Raw genomic sequence first — 15356 nt, forward strand, 5'->3', positions numbered from 1 at the left:
ACCCTGTGCTTTTCACAGATGAGAGCAGGTTCACACTGAGAACATGTGACAGATGTGAAAGGGTCTGAAAAGTCGTGGAGAACGTTATGCTGCATGTAACATTGTTCAGCATGACCGGTTTGGTGGTGGGTCAGTGATGGTCAGGGGAGACATATCCATGGAGGAACACACAGACCTCTACAGGCTAGACAACAGCACCTTGACTGCCATTGGGTATCGGGATGACATCCATGGACCCATTGTCAGACCCTACGCTGGTGCAGTGGGTCCTGCGTTCCTCCTGGTGCCTGACAATGCCCGGCCTCATGTTGCGAAAGTATGCAGGCAGTTCCTGTAGGATGAAGGAACTAATAGCATTGATTGGCCCCCACGCTCGCCTGACATAAATCCAACAGAACACCTCTGGGACATTATGTTTCAGTCCATTCGACGGCGCCAGGTTGTACCTTAGACCATCCAGGAGCTCAGTGATGCCCTGGTCCAGAACTGGGAGGAGATTGCCCAGGACACCATCCGGCGTCTCATTAGGAGGATGCCCCGACACTGTCAGGCATGCATACAAGCACGTGGGTGCCATACAAACTACTGAGTACAATTTTGAGTTGCTGCAATGAAATTTCGGCAAAATGGACTAGCCTGCCGCATCATTTTTTCACTTTGATTTTCGGGGTGTCTTTGAATTCAGCCCTTTGTAGGTTGATAATTTTCATTTCCATCAAACAATGTGGCATCCTTTCATTCCTAACACATTACCTAGTCCATATCAGTATAAATATCCAGCATGATTTTTCTCCCATTGAAATCTGATGTGTTCTCAGTGTTCCTTTAATTTTTTGAGCAGTGTACATAGCAACTGTTAACTGTTCAGTGAAAAGCCATTTCCTTTTTCTAGCATTTTTTTTTATTAATTCAGGATTAAACATTTCACTGCAAGTAAGGCATTGGTAAGATACAACTATATTTTTCTAGTTAGTGGTTAAAACTTAAGCTATTTTGTGAATGCTGTTTAACTTAAGTAAAATTTTAGCTAAGACTGTGACTTTACTGTGAAGCTCTGATCACTGTCTGACCCAAAAGTTGATGGTTTCATTACCACACATAGGAGAATACTGCAGAAGGTCCAAAGGAGACAAGTATCCCATAAGTGCTAACGAAGAGAATGGTGATGGTAGAGTTTAGGGGTTAGTATTCACTGACAAAGCTCTTTTCCTGGCAGGCGCTGCAACAGACCACCTGCTCTGCAACCCCAATCTGGCTTAGCTGACTTGGGGTGGGGGGAGCTAAATTTTCTTTTAGTGAGAGCCCAAAATATGTATTGAACAAATATGGCATAAGGAGCCTCCAGCTGAACAATGCAAGCCAGCAAAACATACTCCCTCTCTATCACCACCTTTCTTGACTGATATACCACCTTCCTTTCTCTCTGTAACTCTTTGTCCTATCTTCCTCATTCATATCCAGGGCTACTCCAGTCATTTGCTTAATGGGTTACCAAGGAAACCCAGCAGGCATCTGGGACATCGAGGAAGCTTTCCAGAAAGGTAAAGACTTAACCCTTTAAGCCCTTGTTTCATCACACCACCGTACATGCAATAGCTCACATGAAGCTAAAAGGCTTTTAATTGCATTAGAGCAAAGATGCCTCAGAACAGGGTCCTTTGCATGGAATTAATTCTCACATGGAAAATAGAAGTCAAGCTGAAAGTAAAGGTAAAAAATTTGCTCAGTTTGCAATATTACTTGTCCGCTTGCTATTTGCTAACAAAATCCTTTAATGGCTTCATCTAAAAATACCAAAATTCTCCTGAAATATAGTTACCAGTTAGGCATACAAGTCAGTTGGAACTCTCCAATTAAAAAGCATGTACTTACAAATTTACATTCAAACTCTTACTATACAGCATTTTGGGTCATTGGATCTTCTTGGGTTATGAGTCTTTAAATACCATACTGCCTGACCACCTCTCCCAGACCTAGCCCAGTCAGAGGTCATGTTTAACAGCATTTAGTGATCAGCAAATGTTGATAACTTTGTCCAGTCTACCTGTATTATGACTGCATTTTATTAATTTTTTGAAAGTCAAGCCATGTCTGGTTTCCAAATCCAGCCAGAACTGTGTAGTACAAGTGAGCCATTATACAATGCCATATATGTAGTGCAAACCCTTACACATGTAACACAATAACTCCCAAAGAAATTCCAGTGATGGCTGTCACCAATGCACCTCAATATTATTTACTGTAAGCAGCCAGGCACATGGCCTGTGAAAGAAGCCCAGTATGGCTGTAAGAAACAGAGACAGTCAAGCAAATTGCCATCACTCAGCAGGGGACCATGAACCCCTGTAATGTTATTAATATGAAAATACAAATCAATGGACCATATCAACAAAAAGAGACCACAAATGTAAATATATAAATGTATAACTTAGAAATATTTCTAATACAGAAATATTTGAAAAAATTATTGCGCTTCCTGAGTTATTTGGGATTCCTAATATATGCTATTATATATATGTTGAAATCCTTTCAACAATATGCATAATTCCAGCTCCCTCAGTGCATTTCAAGCTAATTTTTCCGCTTAGCATGACACAGTGTAGTTGGTCTCTATGTCACTAGGCATATCAACATCTGTGTCCCTTCTACAAGCGATATGCTGTGTGGAGTCTACAGCAGTAAAGGATTGTGTGTTTAAGGTAACATGGGGCTCCCAAGACAAGCAAATATTTAATCATTAGATGACTGCAGCCCATTATAAGACCCCCCACCCTCACGTCTCACCCAATAACTGGCCTGTTTGGTGCTCCCCCACCTTCATAAACAACAGAAAGCATGCATATTGCTGCAGCAGGAACAAAAATGTCACAAACAGATATCCACCCAAAACAGATGCATTCAAGCCGTCATTCCCATTCATGCATCATAATACAAACACAAAGGTTCAACCCCACCATAACCCCCTCCCTGCTTTCCAGCTGCCTGCAGCCGCAGACAACCTCAGATTATGATGCACATTCGGCAGTGATTTGATGCCACTATCCCTGCTTCTCCTGCAAATTCTACAAACTCACCACTTACCTACCACAAGCCGCTGACTCCACAGGAAGCGCTTGGCCGTCACAGGGGGATGACCGGCAGTATGCAGATTTCTTTCTTGCCAGTGATACAAGCTACTGCTTGAAAAAGCGGGAGGGAGGCAGGCGTAGTGCTGGATGTCTTCTTCAGCCCTCAAAAGGAGACAGGCACTGATGAAACAAAAGCCTGTACAACAGCAGCAGTACTATAATGACTGAGCAGGTCTAGGCAGAGATTCTATACAATAACAAGCATCCCTTCCTGGTGAGAGGGATGGATAAAGGAGGGAGTGAGACAGGGGGAGGGGGTGTGGAGCAGACAACGCTACAGAGCATGCCCAGTGAAAATCCCCATGTATAAAAAAAAAAATCACATAACAACATCTCCAAAAAGACACTCATTTGGGGGAGGGAGGCAGAAAAACCATGATGCTCAACGCTGCAGAAAAAAAGAAGAGGTGACGTCAAAGCCACTATCCCTTTCATGAAAAAGACCTGCAATCCTTGACTGCCCTCCCCCAGGCATCCCAGACAGCCAATAAGATTCACAGTGATGTTTATCACAGCATAGTGGAATGGATTAACCCCTTTCCAACCAAAGAGGCTGCATCAGAAAGCCTTTTACCAACAAAGGCTCTTGTGACATAAGTCATCTTAAATGACCATGATGAAATGGACAAAAACATTTCTTGAATCAGAGAAAGGTTTGCTGCAATGATACAAAATAAGCTATATAACAACAACTGCCCATATGATCTATGTGCCTAAAACATTAAAATTAAATAAATGGCAACAAGAAGAGCATACCTTCATCAGTGGGAATACCCCCCAAACTGAATGCAGTAGCAGGTGATTCCAGTGAAGAGTACATACCCAATACACAATTCTCTGAATGTAGTTAGAGCACAGTCCCTTTACAGATAGACGGATGTCAAAGTGGGCAAAAGTCAGGCAGGTTATAGTACTGTTTTTTTCCCAGTCCATTTGCAGTCCTGCACTTAAATATGAAATATATCCTGTCTTCATCTGAGAGGGTTGTTATATAGGCTGCTATATATTGCCTGTAAAACCTGAGAGCCAACCAGAAAAAGACACATGTATTATGCTTATTCTCCATTCTTTCAAACTTTTCAAAAATACAAAGCATCATACTAAATACTCTACATTGTATTACACTAACTGGATAATATTTCTCTAAGTGGTAAGTATATATTACAAAATATTAAAACCGACACCAATTAAATGTTAAAAGAAAAACTTTTTTATCTGACATTCTTTCATACAACTCGGAAAGGTTTCTATTCTTTCCTTAATATTGCATTGTATTATTACAGACTCAGATATACATTAGCCATTCTTTGACCCAATGTGAAAAATTACAGCAGCCTTGCGGCATCTTGACTGAAATCTTCCACCTGCTATCAGACAAAACATGACATTGGTATGTTTGCAAAAATTAAAAAATGAATGCCCTTCTGGTATTACCTAGAGCTCGATCTGAATCTCAGAAGTAAACCGTGAACGCCGACCTAAGATAACTTGTACGCGCGGAGGAATGAGTCACGCGGCACGTCTCTCAGCAGAAACAATGGGTAACGCTTCAGTCTCAGCCTAGCATTAGCTGTGATAGCACCGTGCATGTTTACACTAACTGAATACATATATTTAGACAGTAAAAATACATTTAGACAATGATAAACAGTTCCAGTAATTATTATTATATAATAAAATACATTTATAAATAAAGATTTCTTATTCATTATTTTAATATTAATAATAAACCATTAATACGTTTAATTATAATAATATTGTTGTGGCGAGCGGGACGGAACAGAGACAAAGGCACAGATGTCAGGGTATCGGGGAATACGGGGTTTAATTACAGGTAAGGCAGGCAAAATGTAGACTGACAATACAATGACCAGACTGGGGAAACAAACTGAAACGAGGCCGAAATACAGATCGAGGATTAATGACAACAACCAGAGAGAGCTGATCACATGTGGATTCCACACGGGGTTAACGAGAGGGCGTGTCACACGGAAGGAGCGGACGATCGGGATTCATTTATTTTCTTACTTTACAAATTACTGTTTTGATAAATGTGCTTAGATGTGTTTAGTACAGTATATGCTCTTCTTGTTTTATCCGGTTAATTTTGTGTTTAAATGCTAAAAAAAACATATTTAGGTGTAATTTTTTGGGGCCGGGAACCAATTAATTATAGTTTTCCATTATTTGTTATGGGGAAAATTCGATAACAACTCGAACTTTTTAGGATTCGATCTGGAGTTCTGAACGGATTAAATTCAAGTTCTGAGGTACCACTGTACAATATTAACAGAGTAGCAACACGATAAGTAACTAAGACTTATATAATTATATTAATTATTATATTAGACATATTAATATCAGCATGGGATTTTAGAAGGACAAAGTCTGTACTCGTGTTTTCCTCATGCCCAAAAATACAATTCGACTTCAAATAAAATAATGAAATGGTAATCTTGATATCAAATGTGGTCTTGTAATGTAATAGTCTTGGTATTACTACTGGAAAAAATGCATCCTAATTCACAAAAGAAAATGCTGTCCTGATAGTCCAGAGATGAAATCATGCTAAATGCTCATAGCACCCCTCAGTGGTACGCCAAAGCATATCCATGCATCTTCCATATATGTTCATTTTGTACAGGCCTGGATACGGTGGCCGAGAGAGCTCAACGCGCTGCAACTTCAGAAAACACATGCAAACAGAAAAAAACCACAACAAATTAAGAAAACGTCTCCATCAGTTTGACAACACAGGCGCTGCAAATATGGAAACGTGCTGCAAACACACGAACGCGCAGCAAACACACGAACGCGCTGCAAACAAAAAAAACGCGATGCAAACACAAAAAACGCGCTGCAAATAGCAGGGACCACAACGGAAATGTTTCAGGGGGACCTCAAAAAGTGACGAACCCATCTGGGAGCTGATTATTTGTTCATATTACCTCTGGGCACAGCCTGGCATGACACCGGTGGCCTGTACTACGAAGTGGGGTTACTGGCTTATCGAGGTAACTTGTCGGATTTAAGGTACCACAGTTTAAATGGACTTCATATTCGTTCACTTACATTTTGCCCAGACTACCTTAAATCCGACAAGTTACCCCGATAAGCCAGTAACCCCGCTTCGTAGTACAGGCCACTGGTCCTCACCTGCAGGTTTAGGGTCATTCTCCACGACAAAACTAACATTTCGCCCACATGAGCTACAAAATTTGTGCAAAGTTGGCCGCTGAAACCCACAGAACGGACAATACATTTTGATCTGAAAAAACAAAAAACAACAATGTTACCGATTTTAGCATGCTTTATTTGTATTCCGTTGTTCTTTATTATTAAGGGTCTGAATAAATTGTAAAATATATTTTTTTCTATCAATCTGTAATGAATTTTGACCTGATTTTAACCATTAATGAAGCACTGCAGAATTTTGTCATTTATTTGCATATATTTATTTAGATATTTATTGGCAATTAAATTAATAACGTTCCACAGTTAAGTGTGTGATTCGTCAGATTAGTCTAATAATATCCAAAAGACCAATGAATCGTATAATCAGATTGTTAAAAAAAAACACCTTTTAGTTCACGCACAACACCTCTGCTCTGACCAAAAGCCACTGAACAAATAATCAGCTCCCAGATGGGTTCGTCACTTTTTGAGGTCCCCCTGAAACATTTCCGTTGTGGTCTGCTATTTGCAGCTCGTTTTTTGTGTTTGCAGCGCGTTTTTTGTGTTTGCTGCGCGTTCGTGTGTTTGCAGCGCGTTTCCGTATTTGCAGCGCCTGTGTTGTCAAACTAATGGAGACGTTTTCTTAATTTGTTGTGGTTTTTTTATGTTTGCATGTGTTTTCTGAAGTTGCAGCATGGTTTTTTTCTGTTTGCATGTGTTTTCTGAAGTTGCAGCGCGTTGAGCTCTCTCGGCCACCGTACCTGGAGCCTATCTCAAGAACACAAGACAGGGTACACCCTGGAAGGTTACCAGTACTCAACAGCACAGAATAATCAAATATTGGTATCCTGTTAATTCGCCCCCTGATGTTTTTCTTTCAGCTTGTACTACATCTCAACTCAAAAAGATAACTGCTTCTGATACCAAACCCTGGGTGTGAAAGGCAAGGGTATTATCAAATGAGCCACTATGTCGCTCTCGACAGACTAGTTTTTGGTTTACTAAAATATTTCCAAATTAACGAAAAGCATATTTCATTTAACATCATGCAGCCCATTCCGAGCCACATCCGTGCGCCAAAATATGGCGTTTACCTCTCGCGAGAACATGACGTCAATCGCTTTTTTTTTTTTTAGGAAAGGCAATGCACGCATATTCGAGGTGCAATATTTGTATCTCGGTAGCAAGTGTAATATTACACAACAGTCATTAAAATTAAATGAAACTAAAATTACCACAACCCGCAAGTACGACGTGATATTAAAGAAAGCATCAGCACCATGGCAAGGCACAATGGCAAACGTATTTACGTGTCCGGAGTAAATATACCGTAGTGCGACAATGGCTGTTTATGTGACCATAGCGACCATTACAACATACCCGAACACTCACGATCATTTTGCATCGACAGTTTTGTCCTGTTCTTGTGTTATGAATGTTTATAAACCGAAGGATAAGTGAAGTGAAGGCTTAGGAAAGCAAATACGCCCAGCTCGCCAGAAAACGTTGCTTTAAAGCAGTCAATGTGCTTGTTTCGCATATTCATTTTTTTTATTGCATCGGGCATTTCCTTTCATGTCCACTTTATCTGCTTCTGCCAGCAAGTGTCTATTGACATGGCGTACACATCATTCAGAACTAATACAAGAAATACCGAGTATATAGTTATTCTTGAAAGGACAAATGTAGCTTCGGAGCTCATTATTATTTTATGTTTTTAACAATGCAGCACCCAAAACCACTACAGACTGTCCCTTGTCTATTTTCACTCCGTTCATAAACCAAAACATTTTTATTACGAGTCCGTCCTACCCTTTCATAATCACTATTCCTTTTTCACATTACATTTAACACAAAAAGCAGAATAGTCTTAATTATTCTAATTCAAGATTCGCAAATGAAACAATGACTTGGTAAAACTGGTTTTACATTCTACAATAAACATGTTTGGTGACTCAACATGTAAGACACCTGTCTTTATCTTGGTCACTGGTCCTACAAGACAAAAACAAATTTTGAGACAGTACGAGGCAAACCTACTGTACATCTTACACAATAACTGATTCAATCGCCAGACACAGGCACACATACTACATGTAATTTACTGCGTATGTTTAAAACACTGGGGAAAACAGTAAAGATACAGACATCCCCTGGGTGGTTGTTTTGGGTCATGAAAAGGGGAGTACTTCAAAATTAGTTTAACTACCTCAAAATTAAAAATGTAATACATTTCAAAAGCTCTTGTATGTGCTAGGTTCCAAGTATGTAAAGTAATTTTGAAATAAAGAGAAAAAAACTGACTCAAAAAGAAAACTTCATCAATACATGTTCTTCATTGATTTATTAGTATATATCATTTTATTTATACAGTAAATGAAGCAATAACTTCTTCCACAAAATCTCAAAGGATGCAGAAGCACTAGAAAAATAAAACAATTTAATGATGCAATTAAACAGAAATATCACTCATTTTGGTAATATCCTTTAATTAAAAAAATCCACATTTTGCTGGCTGTTACCTGCCTAAATTTATCCGCTTTCATCACACCTGTCATTTTCAGAGTACAGAGAAACAAACCCTTTTAATTGTCCACATCACTGTGAAAGCACCAAACTATCAAAATAACCAAAGGGAAGACTTTCTACAATAAATTAGACTAAATTCATAGCTGGTTTAATTGCTCCCATAACACGAAAGAGAACTCTCTAAAGTCAAATACTGAGGAACTCAAGATGTAAAATTTAAGAGTTCAATTGTGTTTTACCTTTGGCCTTAAAATCAATTCACAAAAAGTAATACTTTCCATTAATCAATGTCATTGAGAAACCACAGACCAATACCCTTGTACTCTGTACAAGTGAAGTTTAGACTGATGTAGGTGTTAAACTGGTCCAAGTAGTTAAATCTCTAGGAATTGTAAGAGTTGCAAAGTTAGGGTTTCCCCAGTACTATGCTGTTATTTATTAGTAATGTTTTTATTAAATACCATTTTCAAACTTCTCTTAGGTTTTACCACAACCTAGCCATATCCACAATCCCAGTGCAAGCCAACCTGAGCAAAACAATCCCCTTTGTCAATTCTCACAAGTTTCTCTAATAAATGACAAAGGAAAGGTGACAATACATGGTATTCTCAATCGAAAAAAGAGGTTATGAGACTGTTAAGTGAAATATATAGAAAACTTTGTGACAATGGTATGATGAAGGGCATTGTTAATTGCACAGTGAAGGCTGGTAACAAGGGAGACTGTCACCTATGGGAAAGTGCTGCAAAGAATTATACTAAGAGTCAGGGTCAGGCTGTACTTGAATTACGATTTAGCCCTTAGCCATTTAGTTCTTAGCATATTTTTGTGTCTCCTGCTGCCACGACAGTCCAGAGTCCAGCAATTACTAGATACTGAGACAGATAAACAACACAACAAAGGTAACAGCAGCAGCAACTCAGGAGCTCTGATGCAACCTCTGGAAGATTAACTGCCGGAAGGCAGGGGCCAGGCAATATCCAATGACATCCTCTGTTTCCTGCACACGACGAAGGAAGCGGCAGCGATCACGGGCAAACTCTTCCCAAGGACCCCGTCGATCTTCATCACAACTGGCATAGAATTCTTCTATATCTTCCACAAACCTCACCTGGTGGACAAAAATAGGCCTTGTCACATTAAATCACAATACTCAATAGACGTTTACTGATCTGCGGTGCAAAGAAATTCTCCCAGAAATTGAAAGAAAAAAAAAATCATGCTTCAAATAAAAGCAACCAGAATGACACAGGGCTGTAAATGCAGGGAAGCATTACAGTTTGTCCTGCTAATCAAAATGAAGAGGTAGCTGATAATCCTTATAAGTAAGATGTGCAAGCACAATAATTTGGAGTGCAGACATTTTCCTGGAGACCCAGGGATAGAAGCATCATCTGAATTAAAATCATTAAAATCATGGGAGGGGGTTTGTTTCATCACATCTGCCATGGCTGTAGCATTACACAAAATCATGTGGATAAAAATATTCATGACATTATATCACTCTTCTAAATGTTTATGAAAAAAATTATTCTATTAAAATGGGAAAAATATAATTTTCATTGCATATCAAAAAATGTATCCACCCAAAACAGATGCAAGGAGTCTACAACTCACATCCCTAGTCAGTAACTTACTTTAGCAGTATTTGAACTGAGGGGGACACATTTAATCTACAACTAGACCTTTTTTCTACTCATAAACTTAATGTTTAATAACATTATCACAGTTCCTATAACCTTAAAAGGTTCATTACAATGCCACATCTCTCAAAACTCTCTTGGTTTTTTGTTATTCAATTTGCACCCACATATTAAGCAGGTAATTCTATATTAAATCTATAAAAAGAACTATCTGCAATTGTTTAAATGTCATATGAATTAACAAAAACAGTAAAACAGTGAACAGCTGAAAATCATTAGAATGTTATAACTGAAAAGATGTCATTTTAAATAAAATTTTGGGACAACAACAGTAGCAGTGTAATGTTACAGTTCATACGCATTGGCAAAAATAATACATTATTGTGATGCTGTGGGTGATAATGAACATCAGGCTGTCACCTTTTTCAGCTTGGCAGAGGATGTATTGTGGCTAGAAACATCTTCTGAAAAACCACTGTCCAGTCGTTCCTCCGCTTCCTTCTTGTGGCTGCATGGTGAAGTGAAAGATGTACCAGTAAAGCTCCGGGCTGCAGGTTGAGTCCGCAGAGGGGCCTGGAAATTGAAGAGACTGTATGGGTCTGACACACAGCTGAAAGAGTTCCATAAGCGAAGGCTATCTGCTTTGTCCACATTGCCAGACTCGTCTCCAGAATTATCCTCTTCTTTGAGGGGCTTAAGGGATGAGGAAAGGGAACTAAAGGAGCTGGGGGAAATGGAACGCTCTGCTTCCACCAACGTCACAGAAACATTCGCTTGTGTGACAGGATCCGCGGCAGTCTTCAGAGGTGCAGTGAAGTTCCAAAGATTATAACGGTCCCTGCTTTGGCAAAGAGAGTTCCAAAGCTTTTCCACCTCAGCATTTGCATCCTCTGAATCTTCCTCATCGTCAGAATCAGAATCCTCAGAATCTGAAAAATCAGAAGCTCCCTCACTGTCAAATCCATCGTCATCATCCCAATCGCAATCACCCTCTGACTCACTATCGCTATCCTCACTGCATTGGCTGCCCATGATGTAGGCAATTGTCTTGTTTTGGCACTTGGGTTTGGAGAAATAAGGCTGGGCCGGCACCTCCACTTCCTCCTGAACAGACAGCTCACCTTCTTCAGACTTAGCAACAGAATCACAATCTCTTTCCCATTCAGTGAGCTCTGCCGTAGCTTCCTTTGGTTCCTCCTCAATAGAGCAGCCTTGTACCTCAGTTCTCGTATCAGATTCTATACATCCCTTATTGAGGCAAATGGATCTCATTACATGCAATCTGGTATTTGAGTGCTCCTTGTCCAAACTTCTGTATCCATTGTCCTGATCAGGAGTCAGCACTGCCACATCACTTTGACAGGCAGCAACAGTTCTTGTGTTGACCAAACTGGCACAGACAGGTTCATAATCTAACAGCGGAATTTCTGTGCTCAGGAGGTATCCTGGCATGGACATACAGTATGCACCATTACCTGCCAGTTTTGCATGACGGAACAGTCCAGTATGTTCATTGTGCACTGATCCTTTACATTGTACAAACAGTTTTGTTGGCTTGGCAACAGAAACAGCTGTGCTGGATTTTACCTGCTGGCTGTCACTGACATTTTCTCCATAAAACCATGTGGCCGATACCTTCTCTTTCCAATCATTAAATTCAGACCCCCAAATTTCACCCTGCCAATTGCTTTTTGTTGCTGACAAATCTGCGGGCCAGCCATCGCTACTTAGCATTTGTTCTGCGGTTCTTGTTTCATTCTGAGATGAAACTGCGCTGATCAGAATTTGAGAAAGAAAATGTTTCGCTGCGGCTAAATACCCACCAGCGGTTGTGTCCCTTATGACATTCAAATCCACATCAGTAGGGTTAATTCCCAATTCATGAAAAGAGTCCGCACTAGTCCACCTGACAGATTCCTTAGAGGAAAAATCAAAGCCACTGGCTTCATGCTGGTAATGAAGGTAGGCGATGTGTGGATGATGTTCAGCTGCAGGAATAAATTTGCCAAGTCGCTCTAAAAAAGAGCTATCTCCGTCCGCAGATCGAGAAATGTCCTCATTAATCGATCCAAATCCGCCGTTTAACAAGGTAGCTGTCTGAAGCCGTCCCGGAAGATACTTTTTAGCGAAAGACAGGGCGGGCCTAAAAACCACCGATAAAAAGCCAAACCACGAACTTTCCTGATTTTTGTGTACCAGCGACGCGACTCCAAACTCGCCGGGTACAGTCGACGTGACACTCTGCTTCGAACTGAGTCTATCTGAATTCATGTTTCTGAACGTTTTTTATCTCTTATAACGAGAAATAATACGAATAAACCAACAACAACAACAATAGTTAAATCCGGACTGGGGAATTAATTATAAAAGTAACTATATATTAGGATGCATGAGCACTTGATAAAACGGTCATAGATTTAAATAAAAATACATACATAAACTAGATAAAAGTAGCTGATTTGCGACGTTAAATAGCGAATTAGTTAAACTATGTATTTAAAATGCCAGGGGCGACGTTCATTCTTCATAACATAAGTGGTTGAAAGCACTAAGATTAGTTACGTAGGTAATTGTCCTTGCACTTTTTTTGGGGAAAAAAACTATATCACTAGAAAATGGAGCTGATTATATTTAATTATTAAAGCCTTGGGAACGGACATTTTCGCTCAGCAGCGCGCCTGGACGGCGATCAGGTCGGCTTGCCTGTGAGCCCACTGCACGCCGTCTTCCATGATGCCTTCGACTCTGGCGGTGTCTATGTCGGTGTCACTCCCAATACAATGATCGGACAAATTCCGGCCAGCGCTTGTAACAGTAGAAGACAGAGACGAACGGCAAGAAGTACACGAAAAAGCCACGTAGACATAAAGAGCCATCTTAATTGTTCAATGAAGCTCAATCTAGCGATTGAATGCAGTCCAAGTTACGGTGACCAGTTTATGTGACTAACCGGTGAGTAATATCCGTAAATCTGGCAAAAAATATGAAGCGTTGTTAATAAACCATAAATAACTAGATACTTTGACAATTTACCGCTTTTTCGTGTAGCTAAACAATAAAACAGCACTATTCTTAGGAGGTTAATGGAGTAATCCTTATTGGTATTTTAGCGGTAATAGACTTCCAATAATGCAGCAGATCGCACTTCCTCCTCTGCGCAGTTCAGCCCAAATCGCCGTAAGGGTATTTCATCAGAAACGTAAGGGAACGTCGCAAAGGAGCGCAAACATTAACCGAGGATATTAGGGATCATCGCATAATTACTAAAGCACCGTAAAATGTATCATAAATTTAAAAATCGTTTTGCTTAAACCAAAGTTTCGTCTTCAACATTTGCTCCATCAGTATGCGCGAATGTTTGTACTTAAGCTGTAGCTAGAAATATATAAATATAAATTTAGTATGACTGGGACATGGTTTAGATTACATTTAACCTGTATTTAATTTGTATTTAAAAGGATGAGTCGGTCATTTTCCGTGCATGTCCTACAGGGAGGAGGCCCCGGGGCAGACCCAGGACTCGCTGGAGGGATTATATCTCTCGGCTAGCCTGGGAACGCCTCGGTGTCCTCCCCGAGGAGCTGGTAGAGGTAGCTGGGGAGAGGGAGGTCTGGGTGCCTCTCCTGAAGCTGCTACCCCCGCGACCCGAACCCCGGACAAGCGGCAGATGATGATGATGATGATGATGATGATGATGAGTCGGTCATGGGAAGTAGTCAGTTAAATTTCATCTAGTATGTATCTTTCATAGGATGCTTAACAATGGAAGCTACTCTCTCCTTTCCTGTCAGTGATGTATGGCTTAAAGGAAACAAACAAAAAACATATACTGTACATCAAAACACAGCAATAAAAACCACCGATAACAAGAATTTGATAACTGAGTTTAGAATGATCTAAAAATGATTTCCCTTACATTGATTGCAAGGATGCAGGTTTGAAAGTTGAAAGAAACCACTCACGTCTGTCTGGGTGAAACTGATCACTATAAGAGGATGATCATTATGACTGATTATTTTTTTCTTTGTCTCAGGCAGATTACCATGTACTTGACATTTGTATATTTATAACACGTATATAAGGTAATAAAACGGACAGCATCATTATTTAGCTATTGAATTTTAATGACGATTTCAAAATACATTACAGCTGTTTCAAACGCTTTTAAAATTACAGTGTTGTACAAATTACTGAACGATGTATCTTACATTTTATACATTTTCTATACATTTTAAGCGCGGATGATCTGACCGTGTTGGCAAAGCACGGATAGCTTGACCGCAGTTGAGATCAATGGTTGCGAAAATCGATGCATTTTGCGTTTGCCGCGTTCTAAGGGTTGAGGAACAGGACAGATCCACTTTCTTTCCAGAGTCGAGATAACTGTTACATCACAGTTGGATGTCTTATCCCATTTGCTTCCATTTTAAGGTAATGATCACTGCTGGACAAGCTAGGCGAAATCATGGAATTATTGCAGAACTTGCTTATATCCTACTGTGATTTAAAATAAACTGGGATGGCTTTTTCACCACAATACAGTGGAAACCACTTATAGCGATCACGGTTATAGTAATTAATAGATCTAGACCGCTTCTATGGATCAAAAAGCTCGGGACAGAATGATTCCTATACAAATGCTATTTAAATAATTTGTGGTAAAATTCTGGGAAAATATATATATATTGGTAACACTTTACTTAAAGCAGTCATTATATTGTATTATACATACCTTCATAATGCATTATAATATCTTCCGAAAGTATTATGAACACAGCTATAACTATTCGTAAAAAAGGCATAACACATTATATAGTCATGTTTATTATGCATCATGAATGCTCTGTGAATTAAGTCTCCATCTATAATGCACCACAAATAC

The 15356-nt window shown here is 39.7% G+C and overlaps 1 protein-coding gene across 1 annotated transcript; it reads right to left on the reverse strand.

The window, feature by feature from the left end:
• Positions 1 to 8631: 8631 nt before the first annotated feature.
• LOC140592353 (uncharacterized) lies at positions 8632 to 13665 on the reverse strand. The gene is made up of 2 exons (XM_072715855.1): positions 10895 to 13665; positions 8632 to 9942 (listed from the first exon to the last, which is right to left on the reverse strand). Exons 1-2 carry the CDS (start codon positions 12743 to 12745, stop codon positions 9751 to 9753), a joined length of 2043 nt encoding a protein of 680 aa, XP_072571956.1. The 5' UTR covers positions 12746 to 13665; the 3' UTR covers positions 8632 to 9750.
• Between the last annotated feature and the right edge of the window lie 1691 nt (positions 13666 to 15356).

Source organism: Paramormyrops kingsleyae, chromosome 8 (assembly GCF_048594095.1).
Source record: "Paramormyrops kingsleyae isolate MSU_618 chromosome 8, PKINGS_0.4, whole genome shotgun sequence".
Taxonomy (NCBI): Eukaryota; Metazoa; Chordata; class Actinopteri; order Osteoglossiformes; family Mormyridae; genus Paramormyrops; species Paramormyrops kingsleyae.

What these genes read in the sequence shown, in the direction of transcription:
- LOC140592353 (XM_072715855.1), bottom strand. Translation starts at nt 12,745, where the DNA reads ATGAATTCAGATAGACTCAGTTCGAAGCAGAGTGTCACGTCGACTGTA. An exon ending in CCTCTGCCAAGCTGAAAAAG is followed by an intron (nt 9,943 to 10,894) that starts GTGACAGCCTGA and finishes TTTGTCCACCAG; the next exon opens with GTGAGGTTTGTGGAAGATAT.